General features: G+C 37.6%; 1 protein-coding gene across 2 annotated transcripts in view; it reads right to left on the bottom strand.

Moving 5' to 3' along the window:
• The window catches only part of Togaram1 (TOG array regulator of axonemal microtubules 1), a 65612-nt gene that overhangs the window by 28542 nt on the left and 17390 nt on the right, over positions 1-19680 (bottom strand). Inside the window, exons 3-11 of one of the 2 annotated variants that reach the window (XM_059279510.1) lie at positions 18324-18455; positions 16434-16730; positions 14500-14762; positions 13650-13894; positions 10174-10271; positions 7276-7425; positions 5777-5872; positions 2657-2832; positions 153-306 (exon numbers count right to left, since the gene is read on the bottom strand). In XM_059279510.1, the coding sequence (XP_059135493.1) occupies positions 153-306; positions 2657-2832; positions 5777-5872; positions 7276-7425; positions 10174-10271; positions 13650-13894; positions 14500-14762; positions 16434-16730; positions 18324-18455 (1611 nt within the window). The remainder of the gene's footprint in view (positions 1-152; positions 307-2656; positions 2833-5776; positions 5873-7275; positions 7426-10173; positions 10272-13649; positions 13895-14499; positions 14763-16433; positions 16731-18323; positions 18456-19680) is intronic. The other variant, XM_059279512.1, reaches the window with a different exon arrangement.

The following is a 19680-nucleotide window of genomic DNA, read 5'->3' as shown; positions in this document are numbered from 1 at the left end:
ATGAAGCCTGTTCCCAGTTCTTAAAGCTAATCAAAGGCAGAACCAAGACTTAAAAAACTGTGTCCATCTGCTGACTCCATTGTTCTCTGTTATAATTGTACTGGACCACATGCAACCACATTATTTTAACAAACATTCACAAATTTACTTACTTTCAGATGTCATTTTCTCACTTCCTGTATGTTTTATTCGTTCCCAGGGATTCGGTTCTTTCCTTTCACAATCTTTAGCATCAAAAAGCTCTTTCTCTTCTTTTCTCTTTTGTCTCATCTTGTCATAAGTAGATTTTGCCATAGAAACTTTTGTCTGCATGAAAAAGTTGAAATATCTGTGCTGTGGAATAACCCTGTACACTGTGAAAAGGTGTTGCTTTCATTGTTAATAAGCAGATTGGCTGATAGCTAGGCAGGATTTTCAAGGCAAAGAGAATGCTGGGAAGAAGGGCGGAGTCTGAGGAGTCGAGAGAGATGCAGAAAAAAGCAAGATGAACATGCCGTGTTAAAAGAAGGCATCGCCATGTGGTGGAGGGTAGATAAGATATATGGGTTAATTTAAAATATAAGCATTAGCTAGTAACAAAGCCTGAGCTATCGGCCGAGCGTTTATAATTAATATTAAGCCTCTGTGTGGTTATTTGGGAGCAGCTGCTAAGACACAGAGAAACTCCACCTACATATGGTGCTCCAACATGGAGCCAGAATTTCTACATAAGACCTAACAAAGCTTAAAATAAGATTCTAAGCACATAAAAATGGAGCCAAACATGGCTTCCTGATAACAGTCTTTTCTCAAGAAGGCTCGATACTATTGACAAACAGAAGTACTGCACATTTAGGAGGTGGCTTCCTTGGCTAGGTGCTAGCGGCTAACATGGGTGTAACTCTTTAAGAGGCCCTGCTACCTAACACTTAAATGGTGTTTATGAGCAGCAAGCAGCATGCTACTCAGTGACAGCATGGACCCAACAACTTCCCAGGTCTAGGGCAGTAAACATGGATCCTGCCATTACCTCCACCATGAGGCTAAGCTATTGCCATGCACCAACACATGCACTAAGCTGAGCCATGCCAGCAACTAACATAGCAGTTTAAGATTTGTCTCATTTGATCCAAAAAACAATGCAGATGCTCAGTAAAGATAGATCTAGATGGAAAAAAAAACCTCTATGTTTTTTTTAAACATGTTACAGTATGTTTAAAAATATACATTGGAAGAGAAAAGAAAAAGGATAGGCAGTCATAGATTAAAAAATAGTTTAAAAATAATAAAGTCCTTAAAAAGAAATAGAGTAATTAAAAAATACAATAAGCCACATAAAGATGGCAAATACACAGAAAGTCTGGATTGTGTTGTCTTTAGATTTTCTGATTGCTAATAAAGAAACGACAACTGCTAAGACACACTGGATTATGAAAACTGTTGGATTAAATCAATTTATACATTTTAAAAATGTCTTGACTTCAAAAAGGAAGTCAAAAGATATGTTGCTTTGGGGAAGAGGTTATGCTTTTATTTCCACAGGAGATGAGAGGCTGGGGATTCGTTCCAGGTTGATATGGATCAGGATTGATCAGGGAAGACCCCTTGAAAATCCTGGCTACATACACAAAGAAATAAACCTAGAAGAACTACAAGACATGTGACGTATATTTTACCTGCTCAAATATAAAACAAAAAACCATCTTTGGTGACTTGTGTACAGATATGCATGTTACCTTTAAAAGTTTATGTATTTTCAGAGCAAGGGGACCAGACACCAATAAAAATGTATGGCCCAGGTGATCCAGCACCCAGAACAGCCTAACTCTTTATCCACAAAGCTGCCTCCTCACTTGATTAAAATTTTAGGTAATTGAAATTTCTGACTTTCAATCACATTGTTGATATACAATATATAAATATATTTTATGCTGAACCTGTGCTTTATATACTACGGTTGTGAGTGTATATATTCAGTAACAGACTGATACTCTTAAGCATGAATTTAATTGGATATTAGCACTATATAATTCTTTCAGATTTCAGGAGTTCTAAAATAAGGATTGAAAAGCATATAGTTGGTGCAGGATCAAATATGTAGAGTGTGCTGTCCAAGTTTGCTGTTCAAGTGATGGTAAAGTGCTGTTCAAGTGCACTCCTCTAATCCCAGCACTTGGGAGGCAGGCGGATCTCTGTAAGTTCAAGGACAGCCTGATCTACAAAGAAAGTTCCAGGACAGCCAGAGCTGTTACACAGAGAAACCCTGTCTCTGTGTAATTAAATTAAAAATTAAAAATTAAAAAAAGTGTGCTCTTCAAGTTTGCTGTTCAAGCTTGCTGAACTCAAAACCCTACAACACAGATAAAGCCAGGTATTGTACTATACACCTATAACTCCAGTTCTCCTACAGCAAGATGGGAAATAGAGATAGTAGAATTCCCAGAAGCTTGTGCAACAGCTAGCCTGGCTTACACAGTACAGTGACAGAGATGCTCCTTAAAATAAGGTGGAAGTTGTGGACCAACACATAAAGTTATGTTCTGACTTACACACACACACACACACACACACACACAAACACACACACACACAAAGTTGTTAATTAAAAGATGTTTAGTATCCCACATCTCATATAAAGAAAATAACGACATAGCTAAAGATTAGTAGAGAACCTTACATCTTTGTCATTTTCAACATCAAGATATGATGGCGTATTTTGCTGTACTGCTCTTCCATAAATCCCTGATGGTGGTTCAATACTTGGTTTCACTGAAAATGTATCCTCATGTTCCACAGAGGATATCACTGGTTGGTTGCAAGTTGCTGGTGCTGAATTTGGATTTCCAAATACCCCTGCAATCAACCAAACATCAAGCAGTTATTGTTTCTGTAATACACTCTAGATAAAAAAATTTAAAGTTTTTCATTTAAGAAGCAAACAATACTCTGTGAAACACATGTTAAATAATCATGAAATGTACAAATATCCTACCCATGCAAGAAGATAGCTGTTCAGGAAGATAAAGGTCAACCTTGCATTTTTAAGTGAGTTTCAAGGGAAGACTCATAAGACTGTTGTGACTAGGTATTTAAGATGATTATTAAGAGCACGACTTTGAACTGGGATTTGTTCAGATATACAAGGAAGAAATGGAAGCAGATAGAAATCCTGAGGTAGAGACATTTATATGCAATGCTGGACAAGTAAAAATATGTCCATGAATATAAGATATGGTGGTCTGAATGAGAATGGCCCCCACTGGCTTATAATTTTTAATGCTTGGTCACCAGGGAGTGTTGCTACTTGAAAGGATTAGGAGATGTGGCCTTGTTGGAGGAAGTGTGTCACTGGGGGAGTGATGTCAGATTTAAAAAGCCCATGCCAAGCCCAGAGTCTTTTTCTTCCTCCTGCCTGCAGTTCAGGATATAAAACTCTCAGCTCTTTCTCCAGCACCATGTATGCTTGCAAGCCGCCATGCTTGCCGCCATGCTGATAATGAACTAAACCACTGAATCTGTAAGCCAGTCCCAGTGAAGTGTTTTCCTTTGTAAGAGCTGCTTTGGGCATGGTGTCTCTTCACAGCAATAGAACACTGACCAAGACACAATGGAAATTGAAATTATATATGGTAAATTTTCAAGGACTGTTCTAGAGGTAATTTGAGGAGGGTATTTAATGAGGTTATCAAGCAAATTATTTTCAACAAAATCTATTTCATAATACCGAACAAAAAGATGCTTTCCTAACTTGATATGCCATGTTTGGCTGATATCCCTGGGAGGCCTGCCCTTCTCTGAAGGGAAAGAGAGGAGGAATGGATTGGGGAAGAAGAGGAGGTGGGAGGGGGACTGGGAAGAAAGGAAGGAGGGGGAGCTGTGGTCATCATATAATATATGAGAGAAGAAACTAAGTAAATAAATAAATAAAAAGGTGCTTTCCTTGCTGTGGAGCGTTCACTTCCCTGTTTCCTGACTGCACACCGATGATGGAAGTGTGAAGCACTGCCTACACTCACCCAAACACTACAACCCAAGCTGGCACAGAACTTGGCAGCATACTCCACACGGTAATTTTGCATGCAGGCAAAAAGTAAGAGATAAAGGGCCATGAAAATTTGCGTCAAGATTCCAGAAAATTATGGTGTCCAGGCAGTGTGCAACAGGAATAGGTTCCATGCAAGGGGGTCCTTGAGAGGCTACTGAATAAAACTGTGTTCCCTATAGTCTCAGGCATTCAAACACTTGGTCCCACTTGGTGAGACTACTTGGGGAGGTTTTGGAGGTATGGCCTTGCTGGACAATTACGCCACTAGGAGACTTCAGAGCCTTGCCCTACTTGCAGTTTGCTGTCTCTGCTTCCTGCTCCTACCACCATGCCTGTCACTTGCTGGCATGCCTTCCTACCATGATGGAATGCTATCTTCCATGGTCTCTGATTCAGTTTCTGCCTCTAGGCTCCTCCTGGAGTTCCTGCCTTGGCTTCTCTTCATGATGGACGGTAAGCTGTAAGTTACATAAACCCTTTCTTCTCCCAAGTTAGTTTGATCACAGCAATAGGTACTATGGGACAGACAGGCTAGGAACATGAACACTAATTGGCAATGAAGACTCCAGAGTGTTAGAGATCCCAGGACCATGGGATATTTTTTGAGGAAGTTGTATGCATAGAGCAGAGCTGGCCCAAGAGGAGGGCACTGTGCTGCCGGTGGTGGAGTTGGAAAGATATGGCCAGATACTGTCATCACAAGTCACCGACGTCAGATATAAAGCTGTGTGGTTTGGTCCCATCTTTACTTGGCTTCATTCCTCCCTTTGAGATGGGAAAGAAAACTGGGTTTTTATCTTATTTTTTTATTTTCCTAGGGTTTATGCTAACAGACTGCCTTCAGGCTCAGAAGAGATTCTGGACTTTTTAATGGTGGGATAATGGACCTTTGGAAGTTGGAATAAATACATTTGTATTATGAGATGATCACGAACCTATCGGGCCAAAGGTGGAATGTTATGATTTAAAGTGATGTGTTTGAATGTCAAACTGACAGGGGGTGGACTTGTGATAGTAAATCTTCTTGACTGAAACTGGAATCATCTTGGAAACACCACCTCTGGGCTTGTCAATGAAGGCTTGTCCGGAGAAGTCTAACTGAGGGATGATGCACCCTGAAGGTGAGTGGACTCGGGTCCTACACTGAACGAGAAGCACAGAGTAAGCTGGGCACGAGCATTTATCTTTCTGCTTCCCTCACTGCAGATGCCCTGTGAGCAGTGAGCTCACACTGTCACCATTATGACCTTCCTACCACGATGCACTAGATTCTCTCAAATCAGGGGCCAAATTCAACTCTTCATCCTTTTGGTCACTTTTTGTGAGGCATCTTGTTACAGCCATGAGAAAAGTAACTAAGACAGCATTTATCTTAAGAAAAAAAAATAATATTTAAAGATACTTAAATGAATTATGCTTCTTCAAGGTCCCCTTGCATCTCTGAAATATATAACAAGGCTTCACTCTGATTTTTCATTAGAAATAATAAATTCCACATTAAATTCTATTAATTATGTTACACTGATAAAAGCTGATATTTGACTTTAATACAATTATCATAATTATCCTTAAACTGTCTTATAAGTATCTAACTACTTTTTGAAAGTTACTAACATGAACATCCCATAGTTTCATTAAAAGGCAGAAGTATGAAATTAAGTATTCATTTTTAATTATTTCGATTTAATATTGACAAGTGTTGCTTATGTGCAATGAATGCATAAAGTTAAAAGCTAGACAACTATGAAATACCTTTTCCAACAATTACTACTGAGTCTTCTGATAAGGTATTTGCAGATGTGAAGTCAAAACTGGCAATCTGCTGTAAATTGGATGACCTTGTAAATCCTAAAAAAGAAAGAAAAAGGATGAAAAAAAAAAAAACAAAGGCAAAAAGGCACATTTAAAAACACTCAATTGAAGTATAGTTCAGGATATTATGTAGCCTTTTGAAATTGAAAATTTATTTCATAACAAATACAAATCAATTAATTCAATGAATATTTAAAATTAGAATACCCACTATACACTAGCTACCACAGAGAACAACAGCAAAAACAAAAACCTTCCCTCTCCTAAGGAGTTTACACAGGCCAGGGTTGAAGATGAGAGAAACATACACTCACATAATCACAAAGTGAGCAGCAGAGAGCTAAGCGGTGGAAGTGGAAGAGAAAATGACATGCCCATGAACAGACGAGCTCAATCTCAGGCAAAGTGTACTTTTCTAGCTAAACTGGGTTACTCCCCCACACAAGTAAGTACACATCCAAACACTCGACTGCCTCCCCGTCCGTAACTGAAGATGATAGAAGGAATGAAGCACAGAGGTTGTCCCCTTTTCCTTTTTGTCAGTTTTTTTGAGGCAGGGTCTTGCTGTAGCACAGAGTAGCCTCAAATGTCCACACGTCCTGCCTCTCCCTCCCGAGTGCTGAGTGTGCACCACCACGGTGCTGAGTGTGCAGGTGTGCTCTACCACGGTGCTGAGTGTGCAGGTATGCACCACCACGGTGCTGAGTGTGCAAGTGTGCACCACCACGTCCAGCTCAAAGATTGATCTTGCAGGCTCACAGCTGTCACATTAAAACAAACAACCAACCAAACGGCAGCTCTTCGCTTATTGGAACGCACAACGTACCCCAGGCTGGCCTTAAACTCAGGGTAATCCTCCAGCCTCAAGCTCCCAAATGATGAGGCTACAAGTAGGAACTACTTTGCTGGCTGAGGCACTTGCTTTAAAGGTAGCTACCATAGAGTAACTTGGGAAATGGACAAATCACTCACCTGACGTCCTGTTCACTACTGCAGTCTTAAAATACAACAGAGAACAACGGCTCGTGATAACCAGAAGAAGGTCTAGCATAAGGAAGGTACTCTCCTATTGCCACATCTTGGCTCTATGGTTAACACCTGCATAGACAATTTCTTCACATGATTGCTCTCACTATGTGAGTGATGAAATGTCTTCTAGAAAAATCTGTTTGTATGTATGTACCTGTACATGTTCTTGGGGTGAAGCCCAGGGATACCTACTTTTAACTAATGTTTAGTCCTTTGCATTGGCTCCTTTAGACAAGAGCATAGACCATAAACCCTAAAAAGTTATTTCAGAAATAACCTTTCAGTAGAATGGTAACTTAAAAACCTTAAAGTTAAGAATTCTTAGTTATATTTTTTTCTTGATATGTTTAGAAGCTTCTGACTTAGATACATTGAATTTTAAAAATTAATTTGTCATGAAATTTACAAACCTTTTGTATGCTTATATCTTGGGTGTTCCTTATTTTGTATTTTTAAAGCACTAGGTGAAATGTCATGTGACCTATCATCTTCAAAATCACCACATCCAAACCCATAGTTCATACGTTGACCAATTATGCTTACACTGGATGTTGTAATCCCTATAAAATAAAATACATATTTATTTGAATAATTTAAGTAATATTTACAATAGGAGCATATCTCTCCTCTAAATCTATTTTGCTAGCTACCCTTTTGAAAAGATCAGTAACATAATATTAAAAATTATAATGTTAGTAATTTTTAAAGTTTTAACATATTTTAAACTATGTAACTTTCAATGAAATAAAAAATGTAATGTTTGAAAAAGTAACCAAATAATTGTATGTTAAAGTTGATGAGGAGACAGATATTTGTAATCCTAGCATCCAAGAACTGGAGATGGGAGGATCACGAAGCTGAAGTCAGCCTAGACTACATACAAGTTCAAGGATAACCAGGGCTACAAAAAAACAAACCAAGAACTTAACTGATTAAATTAACAAATAACATCCTTAACTTTTCACAAAAAAGAAAAAAATTACCAATGTTAAAACAGTGGATCAAGGGGCCTATGTTCTTCACACCTTTCTCTTCAGCTCCCATGTGATGGGTGTATACTGGTTTGGCTAATTAGTCAGTACACTTGACATAAGAAGTCTGTATCTGCAATCATGTTCAGCAGACTAGGTTTCTGCCCTGCTACTTAACTGCTGAGAGATCCTGGTAAGACATTTAATGTGTGTAAAATGGGAAGAAGAGTAGACACTTGACCAGAACTGTCACATGAGTTCAATGCAGGAAATATAGAGTTAGACATAGTGGTGTGTGCTTTAAAAGTACTAGTGCCTGGGAGGCTGAGGCAGGAGGAGCACCATGAGTTTGAGGTCAGCACAGGCTATATAAGTTCAAGGTCAGCCTGGTCTACACAGTGAGCCCTTGTTTTAGATCCCCTACATCTTCAAAAAGAAGGAAAAAGAAAAAAAAAAAAGACAGAAAAAGCAAATATACATGAAGAACTTAGTACACTGCCTAGCATATTGCAAATACTCAAATAGTATTTTATCTCTAATAAAAAATTAAATAAAATAAAATACTATTGTGGATGTCCCTTTAACAAGTAACAAAGAATTTAGTCCACATTTGAATGTTATTATTGTCCATGTTATATAATACTTTACCATTACTGGAGCTACATAATGTTGACTACGTAAAAATCCCTATTCAGCATATTTCCATTGCTGCCCATTTTTATACAAAGCTACATTATAAACCAGCAAGCAATAATAATATACTTCATTTTTAATAATGCAATACTTGGAGCTGGAGAGATGGCTCAGAGGTTAAGAGCACTGGGTGCTCTTCCAAAGGACCCAAGTTCAAGTCTCTGCACCCACATGGCAGCTCACAACTGTTTATAACTCCAGTTCCAGGGCATCCAACACCCTCACACAGACATACACGCAAGCAAAGCACCAATGCACAGAAAATAAAAATAAATAAGTCATTAATAGTGCAATACTTTAATGAAAATAAAATAGTTGGAAAAGTGCTAGCTGTTGGAAGCTGGGCTAGGAAAACAGAAGACAAAAGCTTTCAGCTAAATCTACCGAGTTTAAAGAAATATCTCTTGTAAGTGCTTACACATACATGGCCCTAGGTTAGATCTCTAGTACCACATAAGATTGGCATGGTGGCACATGCCAGTAATACTAACACTTATGAGGTAGAGGCAGGAGGAACAGATGTTCAAGGCCATCCTCACTTACAGCAAGTCAAGACCACCTGGCTACATGAGACCTTCTCTCAAAAAAATAAAACTAAAACCTCATTTGAAATGGTAATAGCCTTGCAGAAGGAACTGATTCTTCTTTAAATTCTTAGTTTTAACAGTTAATCTAGATATTGGGTATTGGTGGAAGATATTGGCTTTAGGTGGAAATGTTTCTACTAATATTTCACACTAACAATGTAAGAAAATCATTTAGGAAATTCAGTGCTATTTACAGTAATAGCTGTAAAAATATATTTAGAAACATTCACTGGAAGCATCTGTGGTAAAGACATGCTGTCTTTATCTTTTTTTTTTTTTTTTTTTTTTTTTTTTTTTTGGTTTTTCGAGACAGGGTTTCTCTGTGTAGCTTTGCACCTTTCCTGGAACTCACTTGGTAGCCCAGGCTGGCCTCGAACTCACAGAGATCCGCCTGGCTCTGCCTCCCGAGTGCTGGGATTAAAGGCGTGCGCCACCACCGCCTGGCCTGTCTTTATCATTTTTATACCATTTCTGCATTGAATTTTGTTCACATGCATGTAAACAAATAACAATCAGTTACTAGTAACAACTAGTAGTGCCTAGATGAACGAATTTTTTTAACTTGTCTTCTGTGATACCCAGTGTTCTCAAACTATGTTATATATTAGAATTACTAAGCAAGCTCTCAAAATGGTGACAGTCAGGTTTCAGTGCATTTCTATTAAATAAAAATATCTTTTTCCCCCCTGCTTTTTTGAGACAGGGTTTCTCTCTGTAGCTCTGGCTGTCTTGTAACTCACTTTGTAGACTAGGGTGGCCTTGAACTCACAGAGGTCCTCCTGCCTCTGCCTCCTGAGTGCTGGGATTAAAGGCATACACCACCATCTCCTGGTTAAATAAAATATCTTGTGGAGGAACCTGGCATAGGGAAATCAATGACTGAGTCAAGTAAATATTATTTCTTTCAAAACTAGAGCCATATTTACTCATAGAATGCCTTTCTAATGAGTTGTGGTTAGTTGTAAATTAGTAAGTATAAAAACTAAATCTAAAATGCATTTCCTATATTACAAATCAACCATATTCTTTATAAAGCATATTTACAAAAACAACATACCTGTACTGGGACTCTGTTCAGCAGCATGGGAGACTTTCTTTGCAGAAGATAGTCTTGTTGAGCAAGGTTTTGATCCAAATGTTGGAAATATGTCTGACCTAATGAAACAAAGTAATTTCAATAAACATTTACAATTTAGAGCTGTGCAACACTTATATCACTCTTCGTATATTCTTCTCATTAACACTTTAGGATACTAGATAAGCACAAAAACAAGAATGAAAAATTATGGCTAAAAACCCCACAGGGGGTTGTTTTGCTTTGAGTTTGAGACTAAGTCTCACTATGTAGTCTTGGCTGTGTTAGAACTTACTATAAAGACTCACAGAGATCTGTTTGCCTCTGCCTCCTAAGTGACGGAATTATATTTGTATATCACTATGCCTGGCCTAGCTAAAAGTGAATTTTACTGCCTGAGTTGTAAAAGAAGCAGATCCAAATCATCTCCTAAAATACTATATACATGTAATCTATTGTTATACTATATGTATGTTCATGTATTACATGTACTACATGAATTACATGTAATACTATATACATGTAATCTATTGTTATACAGACAGAAATAGAGACAACACTGTATTATGAACAGGAGCAACAACTGAGTTTTTTTTTTTTGTTGTTTTGTTTTTTTTTTGGTTTTTCGAGACAGGGTTTCTCTGTGTAGCTTTGCGCCTTTCCTGGAACTCACTTGGTAGTCCAGGCTGGCCTCGAACTCACAGAGATCTGCCTGGCTCTGCCTCCCAAGTGCTGGGATTAAAGGCGTGCGCCACCACCGCCCGGCAACAACTGAGTTTGTAAATGCCACTTTCTAAAAACTACTCTTTGCTCTACCATCCATATATATTATGAAGGCCCACGGGCCTTGCTTAACAAACAAAGCAAACTTTCATCATTAAGAATATTAAATCTTAATGCAAAGATATCCAGTAATGTTATAATACAATGAATGACAGACATTTTACAAAGCACCACAACTGACTAGCTAGTTACCATGTATATATTCCAATATCCTTAGTAAGAAATCAACTTTAAGTAATTAAACTTTTTAATATTTATTTTGTATACACAAAAAAGTGTGTATGTGTGTGTAAGTACATGTGTGCAGCATGTAAAGGTCAGAAATTGTTTCTTTCCTTCTGCCATGTGGGTCCTGGAGCTCAAACTCAGGGCATCAGGCTTGATGGTAAGCACCTTTACCCAGAGAACCATCTTGATGGCTTACTTTGAAGCTTTCAAAAGAGCCATTTCTCTAGACTACTAGAAAAGTACAATCATCTTGAGTATACTTTAGCTGGAGGAAAGAAAAAAAATCTTCATTCTAAAAGGACAGTTTGCAACAGCTTCCCTTCCAACTCACTAGAGATGACTTCTCTCCGGAGGCAGTGGTGGTGTTAATGACTCTTGAGGCAAGATACAAGGTGGTTAAGAATAATTATTCTCTACTTGGGAAGCTGAGGCAGGAGAATTCTGGAGGTAAGGCCATCCTAGACTATATAGCAGCCTGGAAAACTTGGCAAAACCATTAAGAAAACAACAACAAAAAATCACAAAAGGGCTGCAGATGTAGTCAGTGATATGCTTGTCTAGTAACTACAAGGCCCTGTTCAATCCCCAGATCATTCACATTTCCCCAGAAGAATGTATTCCAAAGCAGTGAAACTCAAGGTAGAAATCTTAAATTCATTAAAGGTAATGTGGTCAATTCTCATCTTAGAGAGTTCAATACTTAGGGGCAAGAGAGATGGCTCATCAGTTAAGAGCACTGGCTGCTCTTCCAGAGGACCCAGGTTCAATTCCAGCACCCACATGGCAGCTCACAACTGTCTGTAACTCCAGTTCCAGGGGATCTGACACCTTCACACCAATGCACATAAAATAATTTAAAAAAGATACTTGAAGAAAATAACTCTGTGAGACAAAAGGAAAAATACATAATTCTAAATGTTACAAATATAAAATGAACTTCTCTTCTCAATTGGTTTCAAATTTTTAACACTATGTTGCATCTGAAGGAGTTACAACACAAAATTTCATCTTTTTAGAGGATCAAGGAAGGACATTAGGTTTAAGAGGGATATATAGATATATAGATATCTATATATCTATATATAATGCTCATTGTAAACTGTTACTTGGTTAAAGTCACTCTAGATCATTCTGTAAATATATTCCAATATTCCATCTGGGAAGGAACAATGAAAGAATTTCCAGGAATAAAAGGTTTCCAAGTGTAAGTTGTGATTTAAGTTAAAAATGTGAAGGAGAAAACTAAAGGAGGAGACAAACTTCTAAAATGGAACATAAAAATTCAGTTAAATTCTATAATTGCCAAAATAAAAGATCACCTTTCCTTTAATTAGGCAGTCTTTACCTCCATTTGTGAGGTTTATTAAATTCATTAAATTGAAGATAATTTTAAATTTTAAAAATTTACTTCTGATAACTGTCTATTAACAGGGATCCAAATAAAGCCAAAACAAAACAAAACAAAAAAGGACTGACATCATCAAATTTTAGCAAGAACAAGCAACAGTCGTAACTTTCACATTACCAATGGGAATATAAAGTTATATCATCAATTTAGAGAGGCTGTTTAGCAATTATTTAAATATACATCTATCTACCCATATCACGGCAATTCTACAACGGACTTTCAATCCCAAATAAAGGGAGAATGACTTCAAATTCTATGAGGTCACAGAAATGCGCAGAGTCCAGGGTGAAGTCACTTTTTCAGAGTAGAGGCTTTCTGGGAAAGCTGGTAAGATAGCCAGGAATCCTAGCACTATTCTGTAGGTAGACCGACTCCTCACTGGGTTCCATGAGCTATAAGTATGGAGTCCCAAGCTTTAGAAGATTATGGAAATAAGATATAAGAAATAGGGGGGCAATACCTAGGAAGAACTTACTCATCAACTAGAATGAACTTGTGATGAGTCAAAATAAAAAAATAAATAAATAAAATAACATAGTTGGCAAAAAAAAACAAATGATCTAGAAAAGAGCTAAGGGACCAAGAGTATTAGAATAAATCTTAGGAAAATAACTGGGGGTTTGATCCAAGGACCGTAATAATCAGGAGGTCTAAGTTACAGCTAGAGTCACACCCTCTTGCTATCCCTAGTCCACTAACGGTTAACAAGGTAGGTAGTATGTGTAAACTTCCACACTGTAACTTACAGGTAGTTAACCTCTTCCTTTTTGTTTTATTTTTAAACAAGGTCTTACTATACAGCTCTAGTAAGCCTGAAGCTTGCTATATAGATCAAGTAATACTCAAACTCACAGAGATCTGCCTGCCTCTGCCTTCCCAGTGCTAGGATTAAAGGCATGTGCCACTGCACCTGGTGTATTTAACATTTAAACACTTTTAAGAACTAAAAATAAAATCACTTTAAGTCTTTTCCGGATACAGTGTTAAAGGTCTAGATCACAATTAAAGGTGAATATTAACACGTCAGAAAATCAAATACATTATTCTCTTCCCCTGGGGAGTTGTAGAAAGAGACGAGGTCAAGGACTCTTGGCTGTAAACTCCACTTTCACTGTAAGAGCTGATGTTTGGAGAGGAAGACCGGGATGGGGAGTCCATGGTCAGCTCAAGCTTCATGGCAGAGTCGGGACTGTCGATATCAGAGGTGCTGCCGCCGCCACTGCCACTCAGCTTGGCCCTTTTCTTAGCTGCACTATTACGAAGGGACCTAAGAGAGCTCTGCATCTAAGAAAAAAAGAAAATAACTCGTGAGATTGAATTCTTATCTATATACAAGAAGTATCCTTAGATTTTTGAACTCCATTAACTTTGCCAAGCTAGCCAATCCTCCATCTAGTACAAACAAAATGGATGCTGATATATGCACAGAATAAAAACTAGATTACATTGTTCAGGTTAATAAACAACCTAGTAGGCTGTGAGTTGCTATGAAGACAACTCCCCCCTATTACTAACCATGACATTTTTGGCAAATGGCAAAATGACTGACTATATTATATGACTTCAATTAATACTGAATTGGTGACTCTGAAAGTAGAAATCACAGACTACAAGTGAGCGAAATTAATCAGCTCTACAGCTCCTTATCTTCTGGATTGCAACAGGAGGAAGCCATTTTATAGATTATGAAATTTACATGAAGCCTGCATGGGCTACACTTCAAAGTAATGAGTTACAAGTGAGCTACATTGCCAGCCCCCAAACTGAATTATTTTTGTATGTAAGAAAAACTGTTGTGGTATAAAAAGTACCACTTTTTCCTTATGCAGCAATTATATAACAGAATATTAAAGGGATTTTTAATGATTAACAGTGATCTGAGTTCTCACCTCTTCTTGATCCAAATCTTTATCCCTGAAATTCAATTCCGAAAGATCAATTGTAAGACTATCTTTTTCACTTTTCCAAATATCATCAGGCTGTTTCTTTTTGTGTCCCACTGTGCTTAAGTCAGTTTTATCAGGCAAAAGGCTTAGTCCCCTTGGTATGGGAGGGACAGGCTTTGTCCCATTTAGGCCTCTGCGGGAAGAAGGTGATCTCACCAAGGCAGGTGTAAGTTGAACTGGAGTAGTTTTTTCTTGAGAATTTTCTCCTGTATGAAAAACATGTATTTTATTTTCTCTTATTTTCAGAGGAAGTAAGTTTGGAGCCTGTCCTGGAACTCACTCTGTAGCCCAGGCTGGCCTCGAACTCACAGAGATCTGCCTGCCTCTGCCTCCCAAGTGATGGGATGAAAGGCATGCGCCACCACCACCTGGCTAGAATATATTATCTTTAAATTAAATAGCACATTATCTGTTGTGAAATATTTGTACACTGTGTGAAGATGTATTGCTATAATAATAAAATATTGCGATCATAATAAAAAACTGAATGGCCAATAGCTAGAAAGGAGGTATAGGTGGGACTTCCGGGTAGAGATAGAACTCTGGGAAGAAGAAAGGTGGAGTCACCAGCCAGACACGGAGAAGAAATAGGAAGTGCAAGATGGAAGAGAGGTAACACCATGTGGCAAAACATAGATTAATATAAATGAGTTAACTTAAGTTATAACAGCTAGTTGAGAGAAGCCTAAGCTTAAGGCCAAGCTTTCATAATTAATAAGTCTCTGTGTCGTTATATACGGGCTAGTGGTCCCGATGAGAAAGTATTACTAACAATTATCTTATATTAGAAACAGACTATTATGTAAAACAAGATGAAATAAAAGCATTAGTGTTCCCTAATAAATATAGCAAAAATAATCATATGAAATCCCTGCATATTACATAAAAATACTACATACTAAGCTACATTTTCAGTCATCATGACTAATATTTGTTAATGATAAAAGTCCAAAATAAGCCAGAAAGTGTATACTTTTTGTTTAATTATACTGGTATGTGTGAAGCAGCACTAGTCACTGGGGAGAACAAGCTGAACAGACACACACACACACACTTTTGAGATTCTGGGATCAAAATCAACACTTCACATATACTAAGAGCAAGAGCTCTACCACTGTGTTATACCCACAGACCAAAGTTTTCAATATGATATTTGATCTTAGAGGAAAAACAAAGAAATTACTAAAAGCATATGATGGATCAGTGTGAGGAGAATGTTGTGATGTAATAAGCTGAGTATAAAAGCATTGAGCTTATGTTTATAAACTGAACTCTAGTTGCGTGGGTGTCTCAAAAGTGGAATATCTTATCTTAGAGGCTGAAGATAAAAAAGTATGTAGGATATAAGGAATGCCTTTTAATAGACTTTAGTTAGAAACTGGATTTGTCTGAATGAACTTATATGCTAATATCACGATTTTGGAGTACCATATTATTAAGAGATAACATTTTAGTTAAAAACAGGATAAAATTTTTTACAATAATTTTACACAAATATAAAAAAACTACTGAATGTCAAATACATGAATATGTATTATGGTAAAATGTGAATGATACTTTATATTTGTAATGGTAAAAACTTGCCAGTAGGCCCTTAAGCAACATGTACCTTTCTACTATAAAGCATTATTACTTTCCTAGTTCTGAAAAAAAAAACATCTTAAAGTGGCAATGTAAGTAAATGACCATTTCAAATAAATTTTAATTATCTATTTTGTCTATTAAATACACTGTTAAATACTTTCCAAAATATTTGTATGTCAGAAGAAAATATAATTCTCAGGATTTAAAATCTAAGAACGTTATATACTAACTTCAAAGCATGAATTCAAACATAAACTTAAATAAAGCACACTAATCTTTACCATTGTTCCTACCTGTAGGGTCAGATGATTTCTGGTTGACAAGTTTTTTCTGTGGACTTGGTTTTGATAGTCCTTCAAAGCTTTTAAGAGGCCAAGAATTTGAGAAACTCATGGAATTATCTTGAGATTTCTTTGGAGATACAGAAAGAGGAGATGTGTGCTTTGGACTAGTTCGAGGAGATGAGAGAGGATAGGACGGAAGGATAAAGGGTCCTGGGCTCGCATTTGAACCAGAGTATGAAGAAGTTCGCTCTGTTTGACTACCAAACGTTTGCTGTGTCTTATTGCTGAAATTTAGGCTAGCATATACTGTAACAGAACAAAGAGAATACGTTATTTACATTTACACATTGTCTCAGAGTTCAAAGGCTCTTCCCCTTTCACAGTCAGATTCCCCAGCATATAGCATTTATGTTTTTATATGGTGTCAGGCATAGAATTAATTTTGAACACTAACACTTCATATCTTCGAATCCAAAGCTTTCTTATCCTACTGAAAATTTCTACCATATTTGTAAAGTTATTTTCTCCATGTAATTTTATAAAATTGTATTATGCAAATATAAATAGGCATTTATCTCAAGTACATACATTAAAAGAGTATTTTTAGTGAATCATTCTTCTCATAATAATTTTGGTGGACATATTTCTGTATCAACATATTTATTCTTTGAGCATTTGTCTTTTTTTTTCCATACTTTATCTTCTCCCAACTTACGTTTGATACCTTTTAAATAATGACTTTTTAAAAGTGTGGCATTTAGTATTTACCACAGGGTCCTTCACATGTTAAGCAAATTCTCTATAGCTGTATTCCCCCCTGTAATCTCCCCGTTCTGGTCCTCCACTGCTCTCCACCTTATTTTTGGCCTAGGCTAACGTAGTCTGACAGCAACAGTCAGCAGTCACACCGAGCGAGCAATCACCTCTCCCTGCTTTGCCAACCCTGGCGTTACAGGTGCACTGTCCTGGGTCTGGATTTACACGGGTGCTAGAAATTGTGATCAAAGGTCCCATGTTTGCAAGGCAAGGTCTTCACCACCCGAGCCATCTTTCCAGTCCCACCACTGTAGTGTAAATGTAAGTCTGTCTTATTTACGTTGGTAGCAATTATTGGCAAGTTTGACTTAATTCTACATCTTGTCTTTCTTTCACTTTTGTCCTATCTTTTGCTTTTGTTTGTTGTGAAGCCTCCTTCAAACTCACTACCTAGCCTGCACTGGCCTTGAACTTCCTAACTCCCAACTCCACCTTCCTAGCGCTGGAATTAAAGGCATGCAAAAACAGGCACAGCTTTTGTTTGTTTGTTTGTTTAAAATAATAGTTCTTGGGATGAAACCCAGAGTCTGTGTTCTAGGCAAGCGGTCTTCTAATAAGCTACCATCAGATCAATTTTCACAACTACTTGTGTATACAGTAGTGTATACGCTTATATCTATCCTCTTACGCCTCTACATTTTTCCCCTTTTTTTGAAACAGGTTCCCATCCTGTAGCCCAGGCTGACCCAGCCTTTATGTCATGACAATTCTGCAATTTTCCTGCTTATGCTTGGATCACAAGCACAGGCCACCATGTCCACTTTATATCCTCTCTTATCGGAAATAACCTGTCAAGAAGTTATAGTTCCTAAAAAGACAACAACGAATTCTATGTAGCTTTAAAATTTAAATAACTGCACGCATATGGTACTCATTTAATGTTATTTTCAATTTATGTTAGCCTTCATCAGAAGTTTATAAACTTTAATTAGTCATATTTAAATCAAAATTAAAAAGTCTAACATTTTAGAATAATAATTATGAAAAGTATTAGTGTCATTAAATTGTAACAAGTTTTCATTATTATTATTATACAAAGTAACACGTGAGCTAGTGTCAGAAATCTTACATATTTATAAATACCTTTATCTTGGTGGCCATTGGCTGTTCCCAGGAACTGTAAGTCAGAACCCACACTGCCAGTTTTACCTATCTGTGACAGTCCAAGTTGCCCACACTTCCCAGGAAGATTTGTCTGATGAGTCACAGCATTACCTTTGAAGGGAGGCACAGGGGGAAACAAAGTGAAAGTAAATGTTATTTGATGAATATATATTTCATAAATGTTGGTGTCACTATATTCTGGCCTTTTTTTTTTAACTCTTATGACTAATCAGATTTTCTAATAACAAATGTTATTCTTCTCTTGCTTGCCTCACTTACAGGACACACACACACACACACACACACACACACACACACACACACAGGAAAATAAGAGGAACTCTGCCTTGACACAACTCAATGAGCATTCAGGAGACAGACGTAGAGGCAGGAAGATCTCTGTGAGTTCAAGGCCAGCCTGGTCTACATATTGAGTTCTTCTGTATCCCCAGTGCGGGGGCTGATGGCATACACCACCATGCCTGGATGAATACCTAGTTTCTATGACAATTACACAATTAAACATCTTTTCAATTTTTCTGAAGTTCTTAGATTATTTTTTTACTTCCCCTTTCTCACTCTTTGTAAGGAATTTACCAGCAAATCATGTCAATTTTACCTATGACATGTAACCAGAATCCCATCATTTCTCACTACATTCACTGCTATGCTGGCTAAATTCTCTATAAACCTTAGCCAGGGTTATGACAAGGAACTCAAATGGTTCTCCCTCTTTCTCCCTTTGTCTTCCCTTCACCTGTTTTAAATATAATATCTAGAATGAGCTTGCAAGACCTAAGGCAAGTACAGCACTTCTTGAAAGTTCTCAGAGTAAAGGCTAGCTCATCCAGTCGTCTAAGAGGTCTCCCCACGGAGGACCTCCATGGTCTCGGTCATTTTCAGCTCTGCACTCCTTTCTTCTCATTCCGGTCACACTAGTCTCTGCCACCTTTGTCCTCCACTCAACTTCTTATTCACTCTGCCCTGAAACCACTTGCTCCTCTCTCCTCACACCTTCTGGTTTGCTTCCAATATCCCCTCCTGAATACGGCAGCCTTTAATCATGTGGTTTAAAATATTCCTCTTCCTCTTTCACATCACCATCTACTCTTCCAAGTCTTACATGGATTTAATATTTGCTCCCCTGCCCAACTAGAATTGAAGCTTTTCTGTTTGCTTTGTTTTTGAGACAGGCTTCACTATGTAGTCCTGGCTGGCCTGAAACTCTGTAGACAAGGCCTGGAACTCACAGAGATCTGTGGGTCTCTCCTTCCCTAGTACTAGCATTAAAGGTATATATCACCACATCCAACACAGAGTACAATCTGCTTTGGCT

Source organism: Peromyscus eremicus, chromosome 14 (assembly GCF_949786415.1).
Source record: "Peromyscus eremicus chromosome 14, PerEre_H2_v1, whole genome shotgun sequence".
NCBI lineage: Eukaryota > Metazoa > Chordata > Mammalia > Rodentia > Cricetidae > Peromyscus > Peromyscus eremicus.
The sequence above is the reverse complement of the archived record's forward strand: the minus strand, read 5'-3'. Positions and strand labels throughout refer to the sequence as shown.